A 24,621-nucleotide genomic window follows, 5' to 3' on the forward strand; every position below is an offset into this window, starting at 1 on the left:
AAATCTCATCCTCCATCCACCTCTAAGGGACGTGGCTGAGTGAGCAAAACCCCTCTGCAGTTGCGACTTAACGAAAGAGCTGTTTTGCGACAGGGGTTATGTTGTTAAGGAAAGGCTTTAACCCTCCAGCCAGAAGGCTTCTTTTTTTTTTTTTTTTTTTTTTTCTTTTTTTTTTTCTTTTTTTTTTTTTTTGGCCAATCTAAGCAGGGCCCCCACCAGGGGGCTTTGTCCTGTAGCTGCTGTGGTGCACTGCAGTGCCGGCAAGGGCTCTTCTTCCCTCCTGCCTTTACGCTGCATGACATCTTAGGGATGGCATGGGGCGAGTTTCATGATGCTGTGCATTTCTGGCCGCCTTCTGCATGGGCACCCATCAGGGTACTGCACAGCTCAGGGCTGTCTTGCTTGATTCCTGCTAAGACCTGTAATCGATGTCACAGGCAGAGAACCCGAGCAGACGAGCACTGAGCAGGGACACGTGCATTACCTGCAAGACTTGAAGGTGTAATAATTTTGAGGAATTTTTAGCTTCCACGTGTAGCTTTCAAATAATTTCATGATGCTGAATGCATCATTTTTGTATGGTACAATTTAAAAGGGGATGACAGGAAATAGTGCTTAGGAAGTGTGTCTAAAACTGGAGAATGAAAACAGATGCCATATTTTGAAAACACAGCTTTTATTATCCTTTAGCAGATTTTACTGAATAGGGAGGCAGGTTTTCCTTTGAAGGCTTTGTAGGAAAGAGGCCCACATAATGCATAGTATATCCACCTCAGAAAGAAGAACAGCTGAGTCAGTCCCCCTGAGAATTGAAACTGTGGTTACAGGCAATCTAGCAAGTCTAAATCGGTGCCTTAGGCCAAGAAGCTCCAGCTTCTATAGTGAATACTATGATTTATTCTTTTTAAGAATGTATAAAATTATTGGGGGAAAGATCTAGGACTTGCTACATGAGTACTATGGCATAGTTATTGTTTTACCTTTGTATTTCTGGAATAAATTTATATGAAAACTGTGCTACAGAAGTGAAATGAGCAGAAGACAGTAACCTATTTCAATAGATTTATTGTTATGTTAACTCAGCATACCTCCAGAGAAATGGATTTCCTGAGCGTGAAGCATTTTCCTGGAAGTTGTACATTCATGGCATGTGCAACAGTGTCCAGTGGAAACATTTAACCAAAATTTTCTTTGCTCGAAAATGAAAAATCACAGTAGGATCTTTGCAAAATAGAGAAACATCATCCGTTATTAAGAACAGTTAGGGAAATCAACATTTTTACAAACTAGTCTTTTTCATGGGAACCAGGCATATTGGTTTTGTTCTTAGCCTCAGCTACGTGTAACAGGCAAAGAACATGCATTCCTGTTCAATAAAATTTTTTAAACACGTGCTAGGAATTGGTAATATTTGCTATTACGTTATTTCAATTTAAAGATTAGATTCGGCTATAAGAAAGCAAATGTCCATGCATGCTCTGATTTGTCATTCATGAGGTTCTGTTTTATTTAGTTTATTTTCCAAACAGACAGGCATGCACACACAGGTAAATGTAAAACGTGGAGAGAATTTTCATTTAAAATAACGATGAAATTAAATCCTGTTCAAATTAAACCTTTGGGCTTAACTTGGGGGGACTTGTAAGGTGTTATGATTGTGTTTTAAAATGTCTCACGTAAACACACTGGGATGGTTTAAATGGGCTATTAGTCAAAAAAATAATCTTGAAAAACTGTGTTAAAATAAATGAGTCTTGGCAGGTCTGTGAGCACACCAGGCTTGCAAAATATCTGCAGGGTTTCTGCTCTGCTTTTTGGGATTTCTTATTCAGGGCTTTGGCAAGATTGGGGAAACCATGCCTAGCAGCGCGCCGAAGGTCCCGGTGCGCGTGAGTGCTGAGCAAGGGCGAGAGGACAGGGTGAAGCAGGGGGCTCTGCGGGACCTTGCCCGTGGCAGGGGTGGTGGTGGCGGTCAGCAGCACCATATTGACAGTGTTTTCCCCCGCTTTGCCCCACAGGCTGCGACATGTGTGCCGATAACCGCAACGGCGAGTGCCCCATGCACGGGCCCCTCCACTCCCTGCGCCGTCTGGTGGGCACCAGCAGCGCTGCCGCAGCGGCTCCTCCACCCGAGATCCCGGAATGGCTGCGGGACCTGCCCCGGGAAGTGTGTTTGTGCACCAGCACGGTGCCTGGCCTGGCCTACGGCATTTGTGCAGCGCAGCGAATCCAGCAGGGCACCTGGATCGGGCCCTTCCAGGGAGTCCTGCTCTTGCCAGAGAAGGTTCAAGCAGGAGCCATCAGGAACACTCAGCATCTCTGGGAAGTAAGTCACCATCTTTCCTTCCTTGTCAAATTTGACTGTTTTGACGTAGACATTGAGTGTAGCTGTATGTAGTACTTGCACCGTTCACTTTGTGCGAAAATAAACCAACACAGTTTATGGAAGCCGAGCCAGCAGATATGAAAATGTAGCCAGTGCAAGCAAAACTCTTGCTGCGCTAGAGGTAGCCAGAAAACTGGTGGCCACCTCAGAGCTCCAATTGGTTTGCACAGGAAGAGCAGGTTGTCGCAGGTGCTGCAATGTGGAATAGAGGGATGTGGCCAGAGAAGGCTGAAGGTCACAACACAGGCTGCTCTTTACATTTTGACCTGAGTAACAAGAGCTGATGGAGCTCTCAGGTCACGGTACCAGCCGTATCACCTTAGGCTCAGTAGCACGTGTGGGTTGAGGTGGCGCATTGTACCATCACTGTAGCCCACAGACAGGCCAAGAAAGCTGCTGAAAGAAGCGCGCGAGCCCATTCTACAGCCCCGCTGTTTGCACAGTGAAGGTTTTAGCACTTGTTCATGGTTTAGTTCAGCTCTGGTCCTGCACCCACTGTGCATTCCCCTAATGGTGCTTTCAGTACTTCTACATAAAAGCCACTTTCAGCTCTCTGAAGGTGTAATTTTTTTTTGTATTTGTCACCATCTTAGAGAGGGTAACAGTGATAATTGATATGAAAACATGCCGGGCGTGATAGTTTGGTTTATTTTGCGATGAACGCTCACTGTGGCTTGGCAGAACAGATCACAAACCTGCTATTGTATTTGTTTGGCCGTACAGGGACATCCATGGCTGTTACTGTTCGTGACCGTGTACATTTTCTCCAGTAAAGCACTCCTGTTATGTGCTTAGGTATAGTTTGTACACAGATGCTAGCAACAGCATCATGTGGTAAGTTAATTTAGAAAGAAAAGACAGTATATGCTCATTTTAGATGCAGATCTAATAATTAATAGGGACCACATATAATCCCTGCGTGTGTCAGTGCTTCTTATTTACAGAACAAACCTACGATCTGCCCAGTCTTTTGCCATTCATTTCTTCTTTGCTTTGTGCTGGAAGGTGTCATTTCTTGGTTCTGCTCAGTCCTCTGTAGCTGCAGCTTCTGCACACCTCAAGCCAAACTGCTGTGGAGAGGCAGTAGAAACGTGCCCGTAGATCTGCAGGTGATATTTACTCACCTAGACCAAATCTGAGTCATCACAGTATAAGGGGATGTGCTTGCTGGTTAGAAACCCGACAAGGAGTCTGTGAAGATGCAAAGAGTGTTTTTGTTGTCTTCAGTGGGTATACAGTAAAAATGAATGGATTTTTAAAAGATATTTGGTGTTGTGGAGCCAGCACGTTGTGTCTAGCATTTGTTCACAGAAAACCTGTGACCCTGAGGCTGTCAGCTCTTTGGGACTGATGATTACCTCTTTTAATCATTGTGTTCTGTTTTTGCATGCTATCTAATATATGTGACTTCTTTCTATGAGTAGGAGCTGCTATGCATTTCCTAAATGCAAACAAATAGTAGATAACGCATCAGGGTCTTTGTCTCAAAGTATTTACCCAAAAGAGTCATTGTGGCAAGAGGGAAATTTTCACATTAAAGAGTAAAAAGATCAGTCTCAGAACACACTTAAATGTACTCAGTGAAACTGGATGACTTGCAGTCACTGCAAGTTTTGTTGCCTTCGGTGGGGATGGAATTTCTCTCGTACACCAGATATTAATAAATTGGACTTAAATTTGTTCCTACCAAAGCCCAGTGATTATAATGAGAGCATTTTGGGAGGTGTTATTAATAATTATTTTTTTTCGAACACTCTATGATGATGTTGGAGGCTTTATTTTCATTGTTAAGAAGTGTTTTGTGGTTTAGACTATGCTAATTAATGGAATATAAAATAACAAAATAAGCTTGCCAGATCACCAAGTTACATAAAACACTGAAATTTAGCTAAAATAAATGAGATAATTTTACATTGTATTTTAATAATTGCTTTTTCAACTTATTGTTTTCTATTATGAATCAGTTTTATGCGAGTTAACTTGCAAATGTTGATAATATTTTTAAATAGGCAAGATTTTTTGAGTCTAATTTCAGATGAACTTAAAAAATGTTTTAAAGCAATGAAAGAAGGAAGGTTGTTGGGGGGAAAGCCAAAAGCAAAGAAGAAAAAGATGTTAAGTAAAAATAAAAAATAGTACTGATGTACGTGCCAGGTTCAAGAAAACGATAGGTGTAAGCTGAGTTTTTGTATGGGTTTGCTCTTCTGCTCTTAACACACAACACAGATTTCCTGTTGGCTAGCAAAATGAGTGTGTGTATTTTAAGTGAATTATCTTAAAAATAATAATTAAATTCAGGGCGGTCGGGGAGGTATTGTGGGCAGCTCACAGACTCCGTTTATTTCTTCTAATGGCAAAAATTGTTAGCAAAGAATCACATACCCTAAGCTCTAGCTAAAAGTTTTGGCCGTTTCTCATCTGTTTTGACTTTCAATTTGGTATATTTTATCTATCAGAGGACTAATGTTTAATAAAGAAAAATATATCAAAAGAAAGTAATCACAAAGTGCGTGTAATTTTACAAAGCTGATCTATGAAAATAAATAAAAGCAATTGAAAGTACGTATCTGAATAGTCTGTATTCTTTCAGTCTATATGGTATAGGAGTGTGGATTAAATCGCTGTAAACATTAGAGGAATGTCTCATCATTGTCTCTTTATAAAGTTGTGGCTTTAGTCAATTCTTTTCCACCAGTCTTTTCAAGATAGTTGCAAATATGAGTATGTCCACAGATCAGTTATTCAGCATTAGGTCTTGATGGACCTTAGGGAGAGGACTTCTTAGTACCGTAAATAGCCTTCTAATATTTTTTTCTCTCAGCACTGCAAAGTAAAGTTGATAGATATTTGTTTTTGTTTGCAGTCCTTTGTTTTCAATGTACACCAGATAAATAGAAGGGCTACAGCAAAGACTTTTAAGCATAGTTCCTGATTTGGTGTCTTTTTTTATTCTCTTTGTTGTGGGAAACATCAGAAGCACGGCATTTGATGTATAGTTCAACGCTATGGAAATATGCTTCAGTCTGTCCGCACAAGTGTTCCCACCATGCACTCAATGTTTGCTTTGTATGTAATCCATACAGCATAATGTACAGTGATTCAGAGTAAATTACATACCATTCCATTACCTCACAACAGGCCTTGACACCTATGGGTGTTCATGGGAAATTATAGAGTTCTCTCGCAATCAGCCAAGATAATTTTTTATAACTTTCAGAAAGATCAGCCCTTTAGAAAGCCAAAAATATTAGTCATTTTTAGTTGTAGATCTTTTTTTTTTTTTTTTTTTTTCCTTTGGCCCACTTCTATCCAATCCAGAGTTTGCTTGTATTTTATAAAAATACAATAAACTCTGATTTGTTTAAAACAAAAACAGGACTGGGTGTATTAAGTAAACACTCTCTTTGGTAATACAGGCATTTATTCCAGCACTGTTTGATAATATTTCTGATCTTTTTTTTTCTTTTTTTTTTTCATTTTGAAGTAACGAGAACAATCCTTTTGTTATTGCAAAGAAAACAGAGACTTTCTCAGCAATTAGGTCTTACTGATGAGAATGAGATAATTTTCCCCTAATGTGTTTTCTAATAAAGAAGTGAAAAGGCACACTTGATTCCAACATATATGAAAACATTATCTCAATTATTAATGTGTCCTTACTCCCTGGAGATAAATTAATCTAGTTGCACATGGTTTCCCCTTTCTGTTTAACATCAAAATTTAATAAGAGTAGACTTAAGGAATGTATACGATATACACTTAAATTCTATTAGATTAAAATACAGAAGTTTAAAAGGCTTATGCATTTTAGTAGTCAAAGTTTTTCAGGCTCCAAACTTTAAACTGTGAATTCTGGAAATGACTAAATTGTAAATGGTCTTTTCCCCTGCAAATGCAGTTTAAATGAAAAAACTTTTACTGACGGATGGATCACAGGATAGAATCTTAGTTTCCTTTTTTTTATTCATCTCATAAAGAGTTTGCTGTCTATCTTGATTTTTTTTTTTGTCAGAGGGCAAATAGTTTTTTTCTTTGGAATAGCGCAAGAACATCCAGTATCTTATTTCGCTTTATTTTAACTTGACTTAATTTAAGTTTTGCTTTCCTGGAAGAAATACTTTTTCATGTGTTAGTTTTTTTACAGGGATGAGCAAAATGCATGTATAGCAGGGCGTTCATTAGTAATTACAAAATGCTAAGCCTGCGTTGCCGGTTTTCCCCTTAAATGGGCTGGAATAACTGGCACTACTAGAAAGTGTGCATGTCATTTTAATCAAGTACCATTTGGGTACTTCATGGCCTTTTTGTGCCTCAACTGAAGTCAAAGAAAACACTGCCTTTGACTTCATCTGCCCCAAAACCAGGCGTTTTGCTGGGATGCCTGCTGGCCAGAGTCCATGCAGCGGTACTGTACATTTCTGTACAAATTAATATGCAGAGAGAATCCTTACCTTTCAAATGAAGCACTTCTTCTAGTTATGGTGATAGATTCGTATTCAGATTCTCAAGGCTGTAGTTTTGGACTGAATTCGCTGTTACAGAAAAGCACTGGGGGATAGAATTATGTGCACGCCGTAGTTCTATTAAAGTGAAAATTATGTTTCTCAGCAATCCATCATCTAGTATTCTAGACTGCTTGTCAGCCCTGTTTCAAATATGTCATGTTCATGAAATTCAAATAATTTTGTCTTGAAAAAAAACCCTTAGTTATATTACTATTATATCTTAAATTATGCAGAGTAACAGCTGGTGCCATTCTGTTCTTGTTTTGTTGTGCCCATTCTGAGGATTTTGTGTGGTGTACCACCCTTGCGTTCATTTTCTGTTAAAAAAGCACAATAATTTTTACTTTTACATGGATTTTAAGTTCACGTACTGCCTGCTGGAAATATCCCTAATGTTGTGTTCAGTAGCTTGCTAAGCTGAAAGTCCCGTAACAGCACATTGAGCGCCACAGCTTCTTTAATTTATGTACCTTAGAAGAAAATTGCACTAAGCCGCTATAAAGAAGCTTGCTAATGTTGGTATTTCTGGATCACTTAGTATCACATTTTTCCAGGTAACTTTTGTAAGTTATATATTACTTACTTAGGGTCAATATAAGTTAGTTTGATCCTAAATATAAAAGCTGCTTTTTGTTTGATTTAGAAAAGCTGAACTAAACCTTGGTCGTTCTTTTAGAAACCCTGTGATTTTTATAAGACTTTTTCACACCTTATCTTCATGTATCTCTGTGTCTCCGATGTGTTTATTCCATGTATGCAAGGTATCTATTGTATGCAGATAAATAAGCCTAAGCATACTTGCAACAAAATAAATCTAATTTAGCACAAGGACTGATTCTCTTCCTATTTAACGCAGTGAAGTTTGGAATAAACTTTGGTGAGGAGTTGGATACAGCCCTGGAATCTCAACAGTGTTACTGAAAACAATAATTCTGTGGACTGCATGGAACATGCACTCATCTGGACACACACTATTCTCAGAAAAAAAATATTTTCTAAATTGCCAGATCGTGCAGGGACTCTGTGTTTTTCTATGGCACATAATCTCACCTTGGAGATTTTATTATGTAATATGCAAAAATACTGAAATGGAACACAAATAAACGTAAAAGCTCATTTCTGCCCTTATTTGACCACTACCTTTCCATACTGCTCAAAAGTGACCCAATCACCAATATTACAGAAACAATTATTTTTTTGTATTAGTTAGTAAAAGCAATTTCTATTGTTGGATGAAATCTATTTTGTAAAGCTTGAAATTACTCCTAATTTATGATACCATTAACAGTGAATTATTTCTATTGACTTTTGATTCAAAGTGGGTGAATAAAGGCAGTATTTTAATGAGATATATGGCTATCCAAAATGTGTTGCGTACCTGATGCCAATAATATATTGGTTATAGATTTGATAAGCCAAAACTGCAGCATACACGTTTCAGGGTGGCGGTGAAGCTCAATGTTTTGCAGAACTGCCTCAATCACTGCTTTGTATGTTTTGGTCTCCCAGGTTTCATGGCATCAAACACGCATGGACTTTAAAATGCAGACTTTTGAGTAACCGCTTAACATAAAAGCCGGGAAATTCAGAGCAGGGTATACTTTCCTTCCACGCATTTGGCACCTTTTTCAGATAAGTTACAGAATTCCATTATCCAAATTGTTACACATGTGTGACAGAGGTTGACCTTTAGTCATGTCAATCCTTTTTGTGTAGGCCTCGGGCTCCAGCCTAATGGCTCAAAGCCTGATTTACTCACTGTAATAAGGGCAGGAGGTCGAGCAATTGTCAGCTTGCCTGCTCGTACTCGTCTCAGAGCCTGGTTGAAGGCTGTTAACACAAAGCTTTTCAAAGTGAATTTACAACCACCACCACTGACAGAGGCCAATCAGTACACCATAAATGTCAGGTTAGTGAGATTGAGCAGTAAGTAAAGTACTGGCAGCCCACTATTGGCTGAAATCAATTGCTTAAGGTTTAACTGAGAATAGCAATCCGTGTATAACTACGTCTGCAGAGCTGGCTTAAGTGTGGAGAGCAAGTTGGAGAGTGAGTTAGGTAGAATTACCCACTAGCAGCAGACATGGCACCAAGCCCTGCATTTGTTCTCCTTCCATACGAATGGTGCCTGCACCCGATGTCATTCAGCGGTTGGACCTGCCTCTTAGTTCCAGAAATAGGATTCTTCTTTTTTATGTATGTTAAAAAAAAAAAAAAAAGAAGAAAGGTGAAACAGCATGCTACCTTACCTGGACAAAGGCGGCTAGGAAAAATTTTTAATGTATTCGTTCAGTAACACTCGACTATTTTTAGTCTTTGGTTCCAGAGGAGCCATTTTCATAAGGAAACTGTGGCTTTTTGCTGTTGGCTTGCAACTGGGAACTATCACAGAATTCGCTAATGAGTGATTATGTACCTGATGGTCTGAATATCCATGAGATGTAGTTACCCACAAGACTGAATGTTTTTATCATTTTGCGTAGTGACAGCTTGGACAACAATTCATTTGGCTTTGAAAGCATCAGCATTAAAATGTAGGAATCCATTAAAATGCTGTATGCCAGGATTTATAAATTAGGCAATTTCCTTGATTATTGCAATCATTTACAAAATTGATTGTCCCAGTGTGGTATAGGCAGACTTCAGCAATGATCATTGACAACAGGCACATCCTCTAATATCTATACTCATTGTTCCCTAAAAGAAAAGCCACTCTGCTACGAGGTTATTCTCCATCTCAAGGTCAATTATGCATTGAAAAAGTCTACTAATGTAGAAGATTGCACATCTTTAAAGGAGAACCGCATCAGCTATTTACAGACTGTAATGATAGCTGGAACACTTATTTTTTCTTCTGTTTGTAATTTGTTTGCTGACGGCCAAGGCATTCACTTGAGTCTGCAGTGCATATTCTCTTTCTGATCCATTATTGAAAGGTAAATAATTTTGGCAAATTGCAGCTGTAAATATTTATTTGATTGAAGATTTAAAAGTCAATAATGTGTTTTATTTGTTGCATCTTAAAGTTCTAATTAACCTATAGATATAGTGTATAGTAACTTGACTTGGGTCAATTGTTTCTGCGAGACATAATAAAGACATTATGTCACAAAGCAAATACGCTCTAGAAGTTTTCCTATATTAAAACAAATACAATAAAGCCGCAAAATGCTAGCCACCAACCACAAAACCACAGTGCTTTCTACTTGCGTGAAAATAAGCAATGTGCCCGGTAAAAACCTATAAATGCTAAACCTTAAAATGCAGGTAATTACAGGAGATTTCTTTTTGCAAACTATAGATGAGGTCCAGTTATAGCTGGCAACAAGCTAATTTGTGTCAGGCCTCATGCAGATCATGAGCTTCCAGGACTAACATCCTGCAGTTGTTAATCAGCCCTTGCTCAGACAAGATAGCCATTGGTGTCACTAGGAACTTTGATTTAGTGAGGTCTTCAGGCATGACTGAATAACACAGTATCACTTTAATCACAATTCTTAAATCATTTTTTTCCGAGATAGGCCAAGCATTCTTTTAGAACCGTAGGGCCACCTGCATATTGTCTGCCACTGTCTGTACAACAAAAGTAACATGCAGTTAAGGTAAAGGTACCCTTGTATAAATACATTAATTTGACCTAAAGTTAATATTTTACTGTGAAGAAAGGGAGGGTTGCGTTTTCAGTGATTGTGTAGCAGTGCATTGTATTTAGTTAGAGGAGTATTACCATCAAATAAAACCATTTTTTTTGGTATCTTGTAAAAAGTCTGTAACTCATAAGTTTGTTGTTTGTACTACATTGCATTTTTGTTGCATGGATTTAGCAAGATGTACATAAACAATTCCATATTTTAACAGTAATTCAACCTGGTATTTCTGTGTAGAGACATACCGGTGTATAAGCAAGCAAATTTAGTGACCCCAGGGCATTTCTAAAGATGTTTTGGTTTCATCTGTGGAACAACAAAGTAGAGAAAAGTGGTTTTATCATGAGTACGAGAAACTCCTACTGAAACAGAGGCCATATGAAGGCTCTGTTCTTCCTGGTGTTCACCTGTAACAAAGCCCTGAATTTGGAAATAGAGTAATGGTCAGTATTTCTTACCATCCTAAACCGGAAAGAAACACCTCCTACATTAAGTGAAGTGTAATGTATAAAGCAAATGAAGTAAGCAGATCTAGGTTTATGATTTTTAGCTTGGATAATCTTCCAGTTGTGTTAAGGTCAGTATTTTTAAAAAATGTATCTACTTTTTGCCTGATGCCATGTCAGCATTGACTGTGGAAAGCAGGGCATTAGTTTTTTATCAATCTGTCAAAAGAACTTTTATAGCTGTATGATTGGTGACTGATACTATTTTTAGATCACCATTTTACAGAAAGAGCTTACGATTGAAGTAAAAATAATAAAAAAAAGTGTTCTATTTTCTGGTCTATTTATATTTCTATTTTAAGTTGACTTGAATTCTGTCCCCATTTCCATTGCTCTGGTAAAAGAAGGAGATGAAAGAGATGTACAATTACTTACGGAAAAATGAGAAGGACTCAAGTGTGTGTGTGTGTGTGTGTGTGTGTGTATGTGTGTATATTTATTTATTTATTTGTAAGATAATAAAGCACATCTTCATTGCCAATTGGCGATGTGAAGCTTTGCTGAGCTACAGATATTTCCCTGTGTTTGTTTTAATTCATTTTATTGTGACCAGCAAGATTTCAGAGAGCGCTGCGGTAGCAAAGTTACATTTTTCCACCTCTGAAGAAATGAGTTGTTTTTCAGAGCAAACATTCTGAGAAGGATTTGACATTTGATGGAAAAAATTCCCAACTTAAAAAAAATTGATTCTCATCCATGACATAGGGCCATTCTCCACTTCAGAGCAGGAAAACTCATCTACAGGTCGGTTAGGTGCATCTAGATGGCATGCACTGTGAGAGTTCAGGGAGAAACACTAACATTGCATCAAAATAAATATGTTTCTTTTTAACTAATGCAAAAATATCATCAGAATACTTAAGCAAAACTAATTGGTTCCTGAAGAAAAGTTTGGTTTTTAACAAGACGGTTTTCTCATACAGAAAAGTGGAGGTTGCAGATTAGTTTTTGACCAGCTTTAACAGAAATGCATGAAAAGTTATGCAGACTTAAAAATTTCACTCAGAGCTACTGTAACCTGTTGGGGCAGTTGGCAAACTGTACCAAGCTAAGACCTCATCTGTGTTTTCAGCAGTGCTCTCTGCAAATTGCTGAGCACCGTACTCTGTCTCTGGCATTTTGCTGGTGAGAGGCTCTTCCTCAGAAATTTGAGGTCTTGTTTCTGTGTTGGGACCAGAACTTTTCACACAACTGAACCTGCTCTGTTGTTCATGGACCAACACAGTAGAGTTTAATTTGCTGTAAATCTTTCAGCACGTTTAAAAGTCAGGTAAAGAGTTCAGGAAGCTCAATATCTGATGCAATTTTATGACAAACATAACAAAAATGAACATTGGTATTTCCTTAAGACACACACTAATCTGAAGAATTTTAAGAAAAATATGGGTACTGTATTTATGTTCAAATCTTTGCATCATTGTTGTCTCATCTGAATTTCATTCTTTTTTTCTCTTCTGATCAAACCAGGATCACATTCAAGTTATTTGGAGTAAGAGATAATTTTTTAGGAATATTGACCTGCTTGCTTGTTTGTCCAGAGTGGTACCTATTGCGTCCCCAGTCTAAGGACTTGGTGAATTTCCAACAGTGAGAGTTCTCCAGCAGAAATCGCGTGGCCTGGGCTCAGGGGTGTCTCTAGCCCACCATATGGTGGAACATACATTAGAGTAGGCTGTATATCTGAGCCTGGGTGGGCTCAGACAGTAACTCTGGCTGGGTAGCTATTTGACCTTGGGGTCTGCCATTCCCAACAAAAGATGGCTGAGGGTCAGGCTGAGGTCTGCAGCCTCCCTTTCCTCCAAAGACTACATTTGTCTGTCTCTTTTCTTAACCTTTGTGGGTTTTTGTTTATTTAATAAAATGTTAATTTTTATGCCCTAATTACCCAAGAGTGACACGTCCCAGAGGCAAGGCTGTTGCAGAAGTTTTACTTCATTGTTTGAAATAGATTTTTCCTTTACTTTTGAAAGACTAGTTTGTGTACAATTTCAATGTTTTCTGCCAAGCCAAATGAGGTGGCTTCTTTTTTTAAAGATATAGCAACTGTCATGTTGGATCACTTTAAGGACTTTGTAGGGTTTTACTCGGCTTAATCCTTCATTCTGAGTACATATTTCTTCCACATTATTACTTATCTCTTCTGAAATCTCACGGGTCCACATACTATACTTTATGCTATTCATTTCCCACTCTATGGCCTGCATGTCATAGTGGCTGTATTTATGATCAGAAATAGCTAGCAATGCCTCTCAAGGCGCTATCAATCACAATTTGAAATAACAACGATAGTCACTGAAGAAGTTTGCAGAAGGCCCTCTCCCCTCTCTGAAGCTGAGCAGCACACTGCTCCCGTACCCCACCCGGACACTGGCTGGGGGGCAGTCCAGGGAAAACGCTCCTTTCTCTGTCACATTTGACTTTCAGATCATCTGTCCTAAGGGGTGAAAGACATCAAGAATTTAAACTTGATGCTGCATCCACAGAGAAAACAGCTGACCCCAGTGATAGTTAAGCCAAGGCAATTCCATGTCTTGGAATTTACCTAATGCAGTACAATAATTTACCTAGTGCGATTCAGCCTAGTAAAGGTACGGACTACCATGGTGTTTGTTTTACTATTTTTTACCTTCTCTTACTTTTGTTTTATTTTTTTATTATTATTTTTATTTTTTTTTATTAAATGCTTATTTATTTTATAGTTTATTACTGTCAAAAATCTTACATTAAAAATGCTTTTAGTGATTTCTGAAAAGGTGTGCATTTGTCCCCGTGCTTTCTACAAAGAGGGCAAACATTCTTACATTCCCTTTCTGCATGGAAGGTGACTTAATTTATTTGTAGAATTAGCATTAAGTTTGTTGTTGAGAGCGTTCTTTTCTAGTTCTAAGTGTCATCCCACACTCACTGTGGAAAAAAAGTTTCCTCTTTCACAGGCAAAGCTGGACTGGATGTATGTTAATATTTTGATAGTTAATTCCATTGCTTTATTTAAATAATGCAACAGTCAGTCATTGCAACTTGATATTAACTTATCTAGTAAATCTCTAAAAGAAGTACTATTGAGAAATTTCTATGTAAGAAAGACTTTGTAGTGCAGCATCCAAGGATCAGATTGCTACAGACTGAAAGTCTGACTGAATTTCTCCCTCTTTCATACTCTTTGAAGGCTTCACCGTAAAAATCAGAGAGCTAGATATCTTATCTTCCACTTTTCCTCAGCAAATTCGTGTATCTATGGAGGCTGAAAAAGTGGACCTTTAGATCATAGGGAAAATTGAGGCAACAGACAGATGCAGGCTGCTAAAACAATGTGTTTGAAGAAGAAGATGGAGAATAGGACAGTGAGGCAATGTAGTGCCAGTGAGTTTGGAGAAAGAGCCAGGGCACTTTCAGACTATGACTCTTGCAGAAGATTACTGCCATTCTTTCTCTTTGTTCTCAAAGATTACAGGTAGTTTTACCACTCTCTCACAAACCAGGCTAGACTTGTCTCATGAGCAATCTATCTATTATTCAGTTTTTGAGTTGGTGCTCTCTGACGATGAGTTGTGGATATCCCCACAGAAAGTCACAGGCAGCATGTTAAGAAATGAGGGCGTTAGGAGTTAGTCGTTTTTCTCCCTCGTGTTCTCATGGTTTTCTGCTCTGGATTTTTCCCACTCTCTTGTTGACAAATTTAAATATTTTATCTAGTTTGAGGTTTCAAAAGCTTGCAAGTACTACAAAAGATAGCTTTGTGAATGCGGGGACGCAAAGCTTTTCTTAGAGATCTTTCAGTGTGTCCTTCACATTGCACTAGGAAGTATGATAATCACACCAAGGGTGGACCATGGGCAGGCACAACTAGGCATGAGCTTGCTATGTCTGTGGTCTAAGCTGACCAGACAGATGCCTGCTGTGGACTGGAAGCCATGTGGGAGTGTGTCTGCTAGAACAGTGCCATGCCCGAGGGAACAAATCCTAGCAAAGCTGATTGTCTTAGGGGCTGAAAATGGACTGTGCCCAGGGAGCATTTATTATGATTAAAGTGAGCTGGATCTCTGTGCCTTCTGATGTGCTTTGTCCTGTGCCTGCTGGGGAAAGTTTTTGTGACTATTTGACCAACACCTTACTAGATTTTCTGAAAATTTAAAGACGAGATAGGCTTCTGCTTTATCTGCAGGTGATTTATCCTAGCAGTAATACTGACAGGGCTTCCTAGTGGCTCCAAGTCAATCATGGGCAAATGGTGCAATTGCAAATACCAGAGAAGGTCTTACATCGTGTACCTTATAACAGGGCAGTTTTGCACATACACGCAAGCCAAGTTAGTACTAACATATGCTAAAACTGCTCACAAATCATATGGTTGGAAGTTGAACAGTTTCACATTAGTGACTTGAAAACTCCTAATAAACTTCACCATTTAAACAAACAAACCAAAAAATTCAGTTGCTCTGCCTAGCTATGATCAATTGGGTAAGAATATTCTCCTGTGTGTATGACAACTACAAATAGTACAAATGGAAGCCTGGGTGCTGTAAGCTCATAGCTTACAGCACAGCTCACTGCACGATTCTGAGCTTTCATTTACTCCCTCCAAGACCGTAGGCTTTTTTAGCTCTTCTCATTCTACGTTTCATGGTGATAGTACTTGCTAGTGAATAAAAGGACTCCAACATTATTCTCCATTCTAGCAACACAAAAATGGTAGAAGTTTCAAAGAGGGCAAAAATTTTAAATTCATACATCAGTCTCTTAAACTTTCCATCCTGGAGGAGTCTGTTGGAATGGGACCAGGGGATGAGAAGAGAGACTTTGGCTTTATGCATGACTATAGGAGTTTGTGTTTGAGTTGCCCATGTGTATTATGGCATTTAACTCTCCAGCAGAGGGTTATGGCAGCTATACATTGTATTAAATGAATAATATCATGTGACTGAAATATCTTTGAAAAGTTACCTCGTGTCTAGAGACCACAACCAGAGAACTGTGGGAAAAGAGAAGAGAGTACAAGGTGCTTGTGGAGGTGACCAGCTTCTGGAAAAAAACACATTTGAATAGACTTCTTAATGGAGCTTTATATATTGTCTTCATTAGAGAAAAAGTTAGAGTTGATTTGACTTCTTTGCATGGACATTTATATATGGAATAAAAAACCCCAAAACTGTCAGGTGGCTTTTCTGTTCAATGGATGAGACGGGATAGACAAAACATCACAGCTAGAGGCTGAAGTTAGACAAAACGCGTCTCAAAAAAATAAGGTAACTATGTTTTGCAGTAGTTAAGAATATCTTACTAAAAGAGGCAGGTACCTTACTTCGACTCTTCAAAAGGCCATTAGAAGTGTCAAGTTCTACACCTGTGGTTTGGATGATCTGGGCCTTTGCCTTCATGGTCTGTGAACCTCCAAACCCTTTGCTTTACCTCTCAGGCCATGCATGAGGAGAGCAAGAATGCCTGCATCTCCTTGTAGCTACTTCATCTTCAGTGGGGCACTTACTGGGAATTTCTTCCCTCAGCTGTCCAGGTAGACTCTGCTTTCTTCTTGCCTTTTTTTTTTTTTCTTTTGTGGGGACAGAGAATTGCCACAGGAAAGGGGCCAGAGCACAGCAGTTTAGTTTGAGGTGTTAGTCTTTCATTTCACAACTAGCGTATTTCTGCCCTGGGCTGACTGCCACCAGCCTTGCAGGTTTGTCACGATCTCTGCAGCTTCAGATGTGGCCATCCTGGCTTGCTGGTTCATCTGGGCGTTTCTTGCCTTAGCAATTCCCTGCCATTATGGGGGCATCAGGTAGTCATGGCACACTGGTCCTCTCTCTTTTTTCTGTCCCTTTTCCTGGACTGAAGTTAATGGCCTATGAATTATAGTCTGGAGCAGATGATCGAAGTCCCTTCTGGCTTTAAAATCCATGAAGCCAACCAAGAAAAGTTACCGTGTCTGTGTAAACGTTATCGAAACTGAGCTCTGCTCATTCTCCCAAGTAAGAGTTTCTGTGCTTATAAATTCCTCTCAGCCTCCTTTTCTGACAGAGTGCAGCACATCAGAGGAATTGTCTGATAAAGATGGGGAGAGAGGAGAGGGATTATTATAAAAGCCAGCCATGTGGCTTCTGCCCGGAAGTCTGCATATTTCCCTTATACATGAAGTGGCGTATACAGACTGCAGCTTAACCCAGAGCTCCAGAGGAATAATAATATGGAAGAAAGAGCAACAGTAGCTCTGAATTTTCTTGCAATGATGCTATTGCAACAACACTGAATGGACATGCACCCATGCACCACAACCCCCACAGCTGTCACTTTGGCAAACCTTTTGATGAATTGGATCTTGATATTTACAGAATCTATTAAAATACAGCCCATCATGTGTTTGTTTATATGTTGACAAGATGATGTACACCCTGCGGGTCAAGGGTGATGTGAACTGTTTTGGTGTTCTTGTCAAAGCAGCTAAAAAAAGAGCATTTAAATAATTTTTGTAGAATAATTGTCTAAGAATGCAAGAGCAACATACAGAATTCTTACTTCGAAAAAAAAATCTCTACTGATCTGACACAAAAATCTGAGCTTGTTATCAATCAAAAAGACTTTCCTACTTCTTCTCTAATATGTTAGAAAATTGGCAGCTCAGAGGGAAAAACAAATAGCAAAATTAAACAGAAAGGAATTGATTTAACTACTTGGGTGGTTTATCCAGTACCATAAAAAATCTTTCACTTGAGCTTGTCACTTATTAAATATATTTTTTTTTAACAAATGAGGCTATATAGCACATACAAAATCCTGCACTATTTTCCTATGAATATTCTAAGTCAAAATTATCTTTATGAATGTATCAGTTGTATTTCTTTGATCATCATTCATATGTGTTTGATTTCTCTTTGCAGTTATGAAGGAAAAATACTATCTGAAATTAAATCCTGTCAATCTAGTTGTCCTCACAGATATGCCTTGTGAATCCAAATGTGACTGTATCAAGGGTATTACCTGTGTAAAATTGGACCCCAGACTCATACGCTGAAGGATTCCAAAGCATTCTCTCAACTTCATTGTATTTTTTTTAAATTATGTTCTCATGAAGTGGGCTAAGAGCTAAGGCAACTTATTGTAGAATAATATCTTCCCATCTCACATTTTTATTACCTGGGTTTTTTTGGCATGTTGGAGTCACATACCTCAGAAATAAGTAATTCCTGTGCCAGCAAAAAGCTAAGACATGGTCATTTTTGTGCCATAAAAGAATCATGGAAGAGAGCAGGTAAAGAAGATGAGTTTTGAGGGAACAGAAAATTTACAGTTTTCTCAGATTTGTTATGTGCATGTTGTCAAACTGTGGAGGTATCCAAATGCTTCACTGTTTTAGAAAGGAGTAGGTGCATTTGGAACACAGAGTGGAGCTGGGATGAAAAGGCTGAGAGAGAAAAAGGCTGTGTGAAGCTGAAAAGAAAAAAAAGAAGGGGTGGATAAAGCAGGGGAAAGGAAGCACTGGATCGAGGCAGGGTGAGAAAGGAGGGATCAGGAGTGTTGCGTATGAGGAGCACAAGGTGACTGCTGGACCTGAGTGGTCCTGAGGTGTTGCGCTGAAGAAGTGGTAGTGTTGGCCCTCATGTCCCCCTTGAGAAGAAGGGCCTGAGAACAGCTTGTGCTACCTTCAGATTTCCTAGTCCTAAAGGGAGCAAGCTGTGCTGGTTCGGCTCTGGTGAAAGCTTATTCCCGGGCTCTGGGGTCCCTCGGAAAGCTACCCCTTGGATCAGGTCTGGGAAAGGAAGCAGAGCAGCCTGGTTTTTTATTCATATTACTGAAAGGAGGTTCAGGGCTTTTCTGAGCTGAAATACTGCTAGCTTTTCTTTTTCTTTTTTTTTTTTTTTCTTCTTTTGTTATATATTTCTAAGGCTGTTCTGGCAAAGAAAAGTGCTTATAACTTTGTTTCAAAATGAAAGCCAAGAGCCTCCTTCACATATTTGGGAACTTCTCTCTTCCTCTTGACTCCTTCATCGTGCCTTAACCTTCCTCCAAAAGCATTACTTTAAGTATTTTTCTCCCCCCCCCTTTTTTTTTTTTTTGGCTTTTCTGTTGGGACTGCCAATAGTGAACCAGTTAGAACTAGTTGTGAGATTCCAGTCTACAGACAGTGGCCCAGATGGAGCTGAGCTGATACCACCAAAAGCAAAGGCATGGTCATCAGATACTGGTGCCCTTTGATGACAAAGGATTTACCTGCCTTCTGCAATGAGGTCTTGGGCTGAGTTATTTCTGAATAAGCTATTGGATCGCAATATAACTGAGTTTTCGGTGTTGCTAGCCCGGATGCATCATTGCAGTGTGCCTACATGTGGTGCATTAGGCTGCATCCCATAATGTTAGCGTGGTTTGAGTTTCTGCTCTTGAAGCCACCCAAATCGGTGATGGAGGCTCTGCCCAGAGCTCAGTGATTAGACTGAACAGAAGATGTTAGTGTCCTAGGAAGAAAAAAAATAAATGTCCCAGTTTGCCTGTTGCGCTGAGCTGTTTATTACGACGTATGATGATCTCTAATTAGATGCCACAGATCTTTCGCGTGCATGGAATGTGGAAACCTCAAATAAGAAAATCTGAATCTTGATAACTTTTTTTTTTTTAACTTAATTTCAAGTGTTAAGCTCACAACAGAATTAGAAAAATCCTTTATCAAACCAATGAGAAAACTTGTGCTTAATTTCCTGGAATCTTACGTTAAATTTTGATGTGTAACATTTAAAGCACTTAAGCAGTACAGTGTAAGGCAAAGGAAGGTGGTCAACGTGATTTGAAACTGAAGGTATATGCAAAAAAAAAATCCAATTCTCTTAACTTTTTAATTTTATTTTTATTTTATTTTATTTTATTTTATTTTATTTTATTTTATTTATTTATAAGCAACTAATAAAGGTTGCGGTGTGGTTTATACCCCTGTAAACTGGTACATGAATTACAGACAAATGTCACACTTGCATTACATTTTCCAGATTTTCTAAGTTTGTCAGACTGAATACTCTTTGGACAGTGTTTCTGACAGTTTAATTAATTATAATGGAAAGATAACAAAGTGCTCATGCCTTTAACTGTATTCTTTGGCAAGTATTACACTTTATGAAGAACTTCAGAACTCTAAAAAGGAAAAAATCCAATATATTAGTTAAGCTTTTTCATTTTTATTAATGTTCTTTGTTATGTGGGAAACAGACTTCCAGGCAAGAAGAATGAAAACAAGAAAGAACCAAAGAAATGTCTCTTCCAGTGTCATGCTAACAGGCTCTTGTAGGCCTCATGGACAGATTAGCTCCCATTCAGTGAGTGTCTTTAGAAGTAAGGAGGTATGGTACAGGATTGAGTCACCAGTTATAGGTACATAATCCTCAGTGTTAGGGTCAGATGTTAAATAAAATAAAAAAAAAAGAAAACAGCCAAGTTGCCTACTCTTAACTGCGGTTGCTTCCACCAGAGGCTACTAAGCTCTTGTCCATAGCTCCCTGGTGGTCTGCAGGACCTTGCAAAACGTTCTGCAGATTACGTGGAGGGCTGAGTTCAAAGGGGTCTCACTAGGTGGTATAATAGTGAGCCGTATTTCAGCACTATTGTGACAGATGCTTTCCCTGACACAAGACAGGACCTGCACCATGCCTGGCGTTGGCATTCCACTAGGATTTCCACATAAGCGGTTAAGGACGGCCGTGTGTTCATCAGGCACTTGTTTGCAAATGTCGTATTTGTGTATGTGGGCACTCAGTTTCCCTGTGAAATCTTGTCATAGCTGCACGCCAAGTGTCAATATGGAGTGTGGGCGCAGCTCACTTCAACGGGGTAAAAAATGGCCTTCCCTGTAGCTGGTTGCACTGTCTGGATAATAAGATTATGGCAAGAGTCACTAGATGACACTGTTACATAGTTTCACACAATCTTTTTTTCTTAGTGCCTGTGTTCAGTCGTTGAAGGTACGCTGTATTGTCTCCCATGTTTCAGTTCCAGCTAGTTTATACTGCTGCAAGCACCAGGACGATTTTCTGTCCGATTACATCTTTCTGACTAGACTTCACTGGAGGGCAGAGTTGGTCCTTCCTTTCAGACAAGACTGAATATAATTTGCATCACAAAGACCCAATTTTGACAGCAATGATTTCTCCTCTGGTAAGAAAGAGATCTGCAAAGACCTCTGCCTTTGGAGAACTCAGAAGATACTCATGTCCACCGTGGGAAGAGCCTGTGGTGGCACAGGGACTGCTGGGTCACCTGGTGTGGTGCCTTTCGAGAGAGCAGGTCAGCGAGGGGAGCCACAGCTGCTTTACTGGAAGCCCACCTGCCCTCCCAGTTGAACCTGGTTCTGCCGTGGAGTGATGGACCCTTTGGAGCCACTGTCACCTTTCACGTGGAAACTCTGCCTTCCCTTGGCCCTACTCCCGGCGGAGGGATAAGTGCCTCTGGTCTTAAGCAGAGCTTTTTGTTCTCCTCCCTCTGGTAAGGTTGAAATAGTTAGGCTCACCAGGCTCTATTATTTTATGCTGTCGTTTGCAACGTCAAGATTTTGCTGCAATGCAAGCAGTGGTATGCAATTATTGTCAGGCTCCAGACATACTCATATTCTTGCCACTCGTGTATTATCTCAAGGCTTCCAGAGAATTACTTGAAGCATGCCAGCCAGTCAAGTCTTGAAATTAAAATTGAGTGGAAGTGGCATGCTTTTAGGGTTTTGGTTTTTTTTTTTTTACTTTTAAACATGTGTCTGAAAAGCTTTCCCAACACAGTAGTTTTGTGAGCAGTATGACAAAAAGGGATTTTTTTTTCCTTTTACTTTTGAGTTGCCCTGCTGGAATCATTTACTGCGTAGAAAAGGTCATTTTGGGGAAGTAGCTTTCAGCAGCATTACAACCACAGCTCTCCTGAAAGCTGCTGTTGCTGCTGTACACTGTACCAAAAAAACCCCAAAAAACAGAAAGGAAAAAAGAAAAAAAGAAAAAGCAAAAGCGAGAAGTACATTTGGAAAGAAAGCTGAAATTAAAAAAAAAAAAAAAAGCAAAAAAGAACTATATTCCTTGCATCATTTCTCCTGGTTGGTTGACAGCATGCTTTCATAGTCCAGTCATAATAGAGGCTAAGAATTTTTAAGAATGGTACCATGGTACCATGCTGTACATACACTTATAAATGTATTTATTTAAAGAAGCTATTCTTGTTTTGCTAATCAAAAATGCACTACAATAGTCACACTCGAATGTTAAGATGATAAAGTTTGTTTGTACAATTATTTTTTTTCTTAAAGAGCGTGAGAAAGCAACCAATGTAAAAGCAATATAAAAACAGCTGACTTTTTGGCACACTAGTCTCAGTGAACTCCACCCAGGGTGTGGCAATTTATAGCAGGTTATATTTGCACTGTCAGTCACTAACGTTTGATATCAGTAAGGAGAAGGCTCCGGGGAGACCTTGTAGCAGCCTTCCAGTACCTAAAGGGGGCCTACAGGAGAGATGGGGAGGGACTCTTTATCAGGGAGTGGAGTGATAGGATGAGGGTTAATGGTTTTAAATTGAAAGAGGGTAGATTTAGATTAGATATTAGGAAGAAATTCTTTACTGTGAGGGTGGTGAGGCACTGGAACAGGTTGCCCAGGGAAGCTGTGGCTGCCCCATCCCTGGAAGTGTTCAAGGCCAGGCTGGATGGGGCTTGGAGCAACCTGGTCTAGTGGGAGGTGTCCCTGCCCAGGGCAGGGGGGTTGGAACTAGGTGATCTTTAAGGTCCCTCCCAACCCAAACCATTCTATGATTCTATGGTCTCAGTCCTTGCTTATGGTGTATTCCCCTCTGATGGTGGCTGTTTCTCTCCATCACTCTGCAATGACATTGGATAATAGTGTTAGTTTATGTACCTAACATTAGTTCGTTAATGTTATGTGAAATGAATCCTACCTTCAACTCCATAACAAACTTCATTTTACAGTGCATGTGAACAAAGGAAATAATCAATAGTGGCCCAATATTTATTATCAGTTTCCCCCACTGTAAATTAACTAAGGGCATGTTAAGTTGCAGCCAAAGTTGTGCCTGCACTTTTGGGCAGATACAAGCCAACTAGCTTTAATCGAGTTAATTATTTCATCCCTATAAATGATGTAACACCAGCAGTAGTGAGCTTACCATGGGATGCAAAACTCATAGTAAAGCGTGGTAAATAGCTGTTAAGTACAACCCACGCTGCTGTGATTGCCCTGCTGTTGTGGCCCAGGTAGCTAATTTACACTTAGAGAACAGATTTGTCTGCATCAGTCCTGGTCACTTTGCTTGCAGGGTAGACATGCTCTAAATCAGTAGGGTTTTTAATCTGTGATTATACTTGACATATATGAAAGCAGAACTGGGACGATATAATTTGCTATGCAATGCATCTGATATGCCTACTAAAGCAAAGACTGCTTAATTTAAGCATTCTCTGTTTTGTAAATGCAGAACCACCAATATTTTTCTTGGATAACATTTGTTCCCAACTGTAGCCATCAGAAGGTCAGAAGAAGTTCAAAATGACATGATGGAGTTTATCTATTTGTTTGGAAAAATGATCTGGTTATTGCCATAGCAAGTTATATTAAATTGTTTTGGTTGTATGATATAGGATTTTTATATTAATGCCATATTTTAAATGTATTTATAAAACAGTTGAGCTTTGACTATTATAGTTCAGATCTGTGCAGTTTTATAATTGAGACACTTGCAAATTTACAGTTAAAATTATTTCCACAGGACCAAACATAGATGCGTTTTAAAAGAAAAACTTCGGATAATTGCATCATGATGGATCTGTTGAGTCGTGTTCATTTCTGCTCTCAAAGATATTAAATCAATACAAATCTCAGGACTGACTGTGCGCAATATGTGAATGATGTATGTGATGAGGTTTGGATTTTTTTCTCATTTATGTGCGCAGTATATGTAGATGTGCCATTAAGCTGACAGAGTGTTTAGGCAGAGTTGCAATGTTAATGGCATGGTTTACCTCAGGTGTAAAATGGGAACTGCAATACATATCTTTCGTAATATTACAGGTGAAAAGTGCCACAATCATTTCTTTTAAGTGATGAAAGGTCTTCCTGCTCTTTCTCTCCCATCACCACAATCATTTAAAAATCTGCCAGGTATCTCCTTGCTGCTGGTTATTATTGTACAGACTTTCAGAGGACTTGCACCATAATTAAGAGCCTGAAGCATAGATGCTCTCTGTGTTGTGGAGCATAATGCCTTTTGACACTATTTTTAGTCCTGGCATGGAATTTTGTGTGTTAAGAGTTGCTCATGCCAATATGATTTTGGATATGATTCATATCCTATTTACAATGTTAAAAACTTTATTAGAAGCTGAGGGGTTTTTAGTGTTTATTGATTATGTACATTATTAGAGAAATCACATTTTAGAGTGAAAAAATATGACCCCAAAAATTACATTTAAATTTGATGAATATGAAATGTATCTACATTTGAACTATGTTACTGCTAATGATTTACCTGTAGTGACTGGAATTTACTTAATTCATAGTCATAACTGTAGTGCTAGGAAGGCAGTAATCCCTCCATCGTTTTCACTAAATTTGATGTAA

At 39.0% G+C, this 24,621-nt stretch overlaps 1 protein-coding gene across 1 annotated transcript in view; it reads left to right on the top strand.

The window, feature by feature from the left end:
• The window catches only part of PRDM6 (PR/SET domain 6), a 74,608-nt gene that overhangs the window by 7,863 nt on the left and 42,124 nt on the right, over positions 1-24,621 (top strand). The window contains exon 2 of the mRNA XM_054185930.1: positions 2,019-2,326. Coding sequence (XP_054041905.1) covers positions 2,019-2,326 — 308 coding nt within the window. The remainder of the gene's footprint in view (positions 1-2,018; positions 2,327-24,621) is intronic.

Source organism: Rissa tridactyla, chromosome Z (genome assembly GCF_028500815.1).
Source record: "Rissa tridactyla isolate bRisTri1 chromosome Z, bRisTri1.patW.cur.20221130, whole genome shotgun sequence".
NCBI classification, from domain to species: domain Eukaryota; kingdom Metazoa; phylum Chordata; class Aves; order Charadriiformes; family Laridae; genus Rissa; species Rissa tridactyla.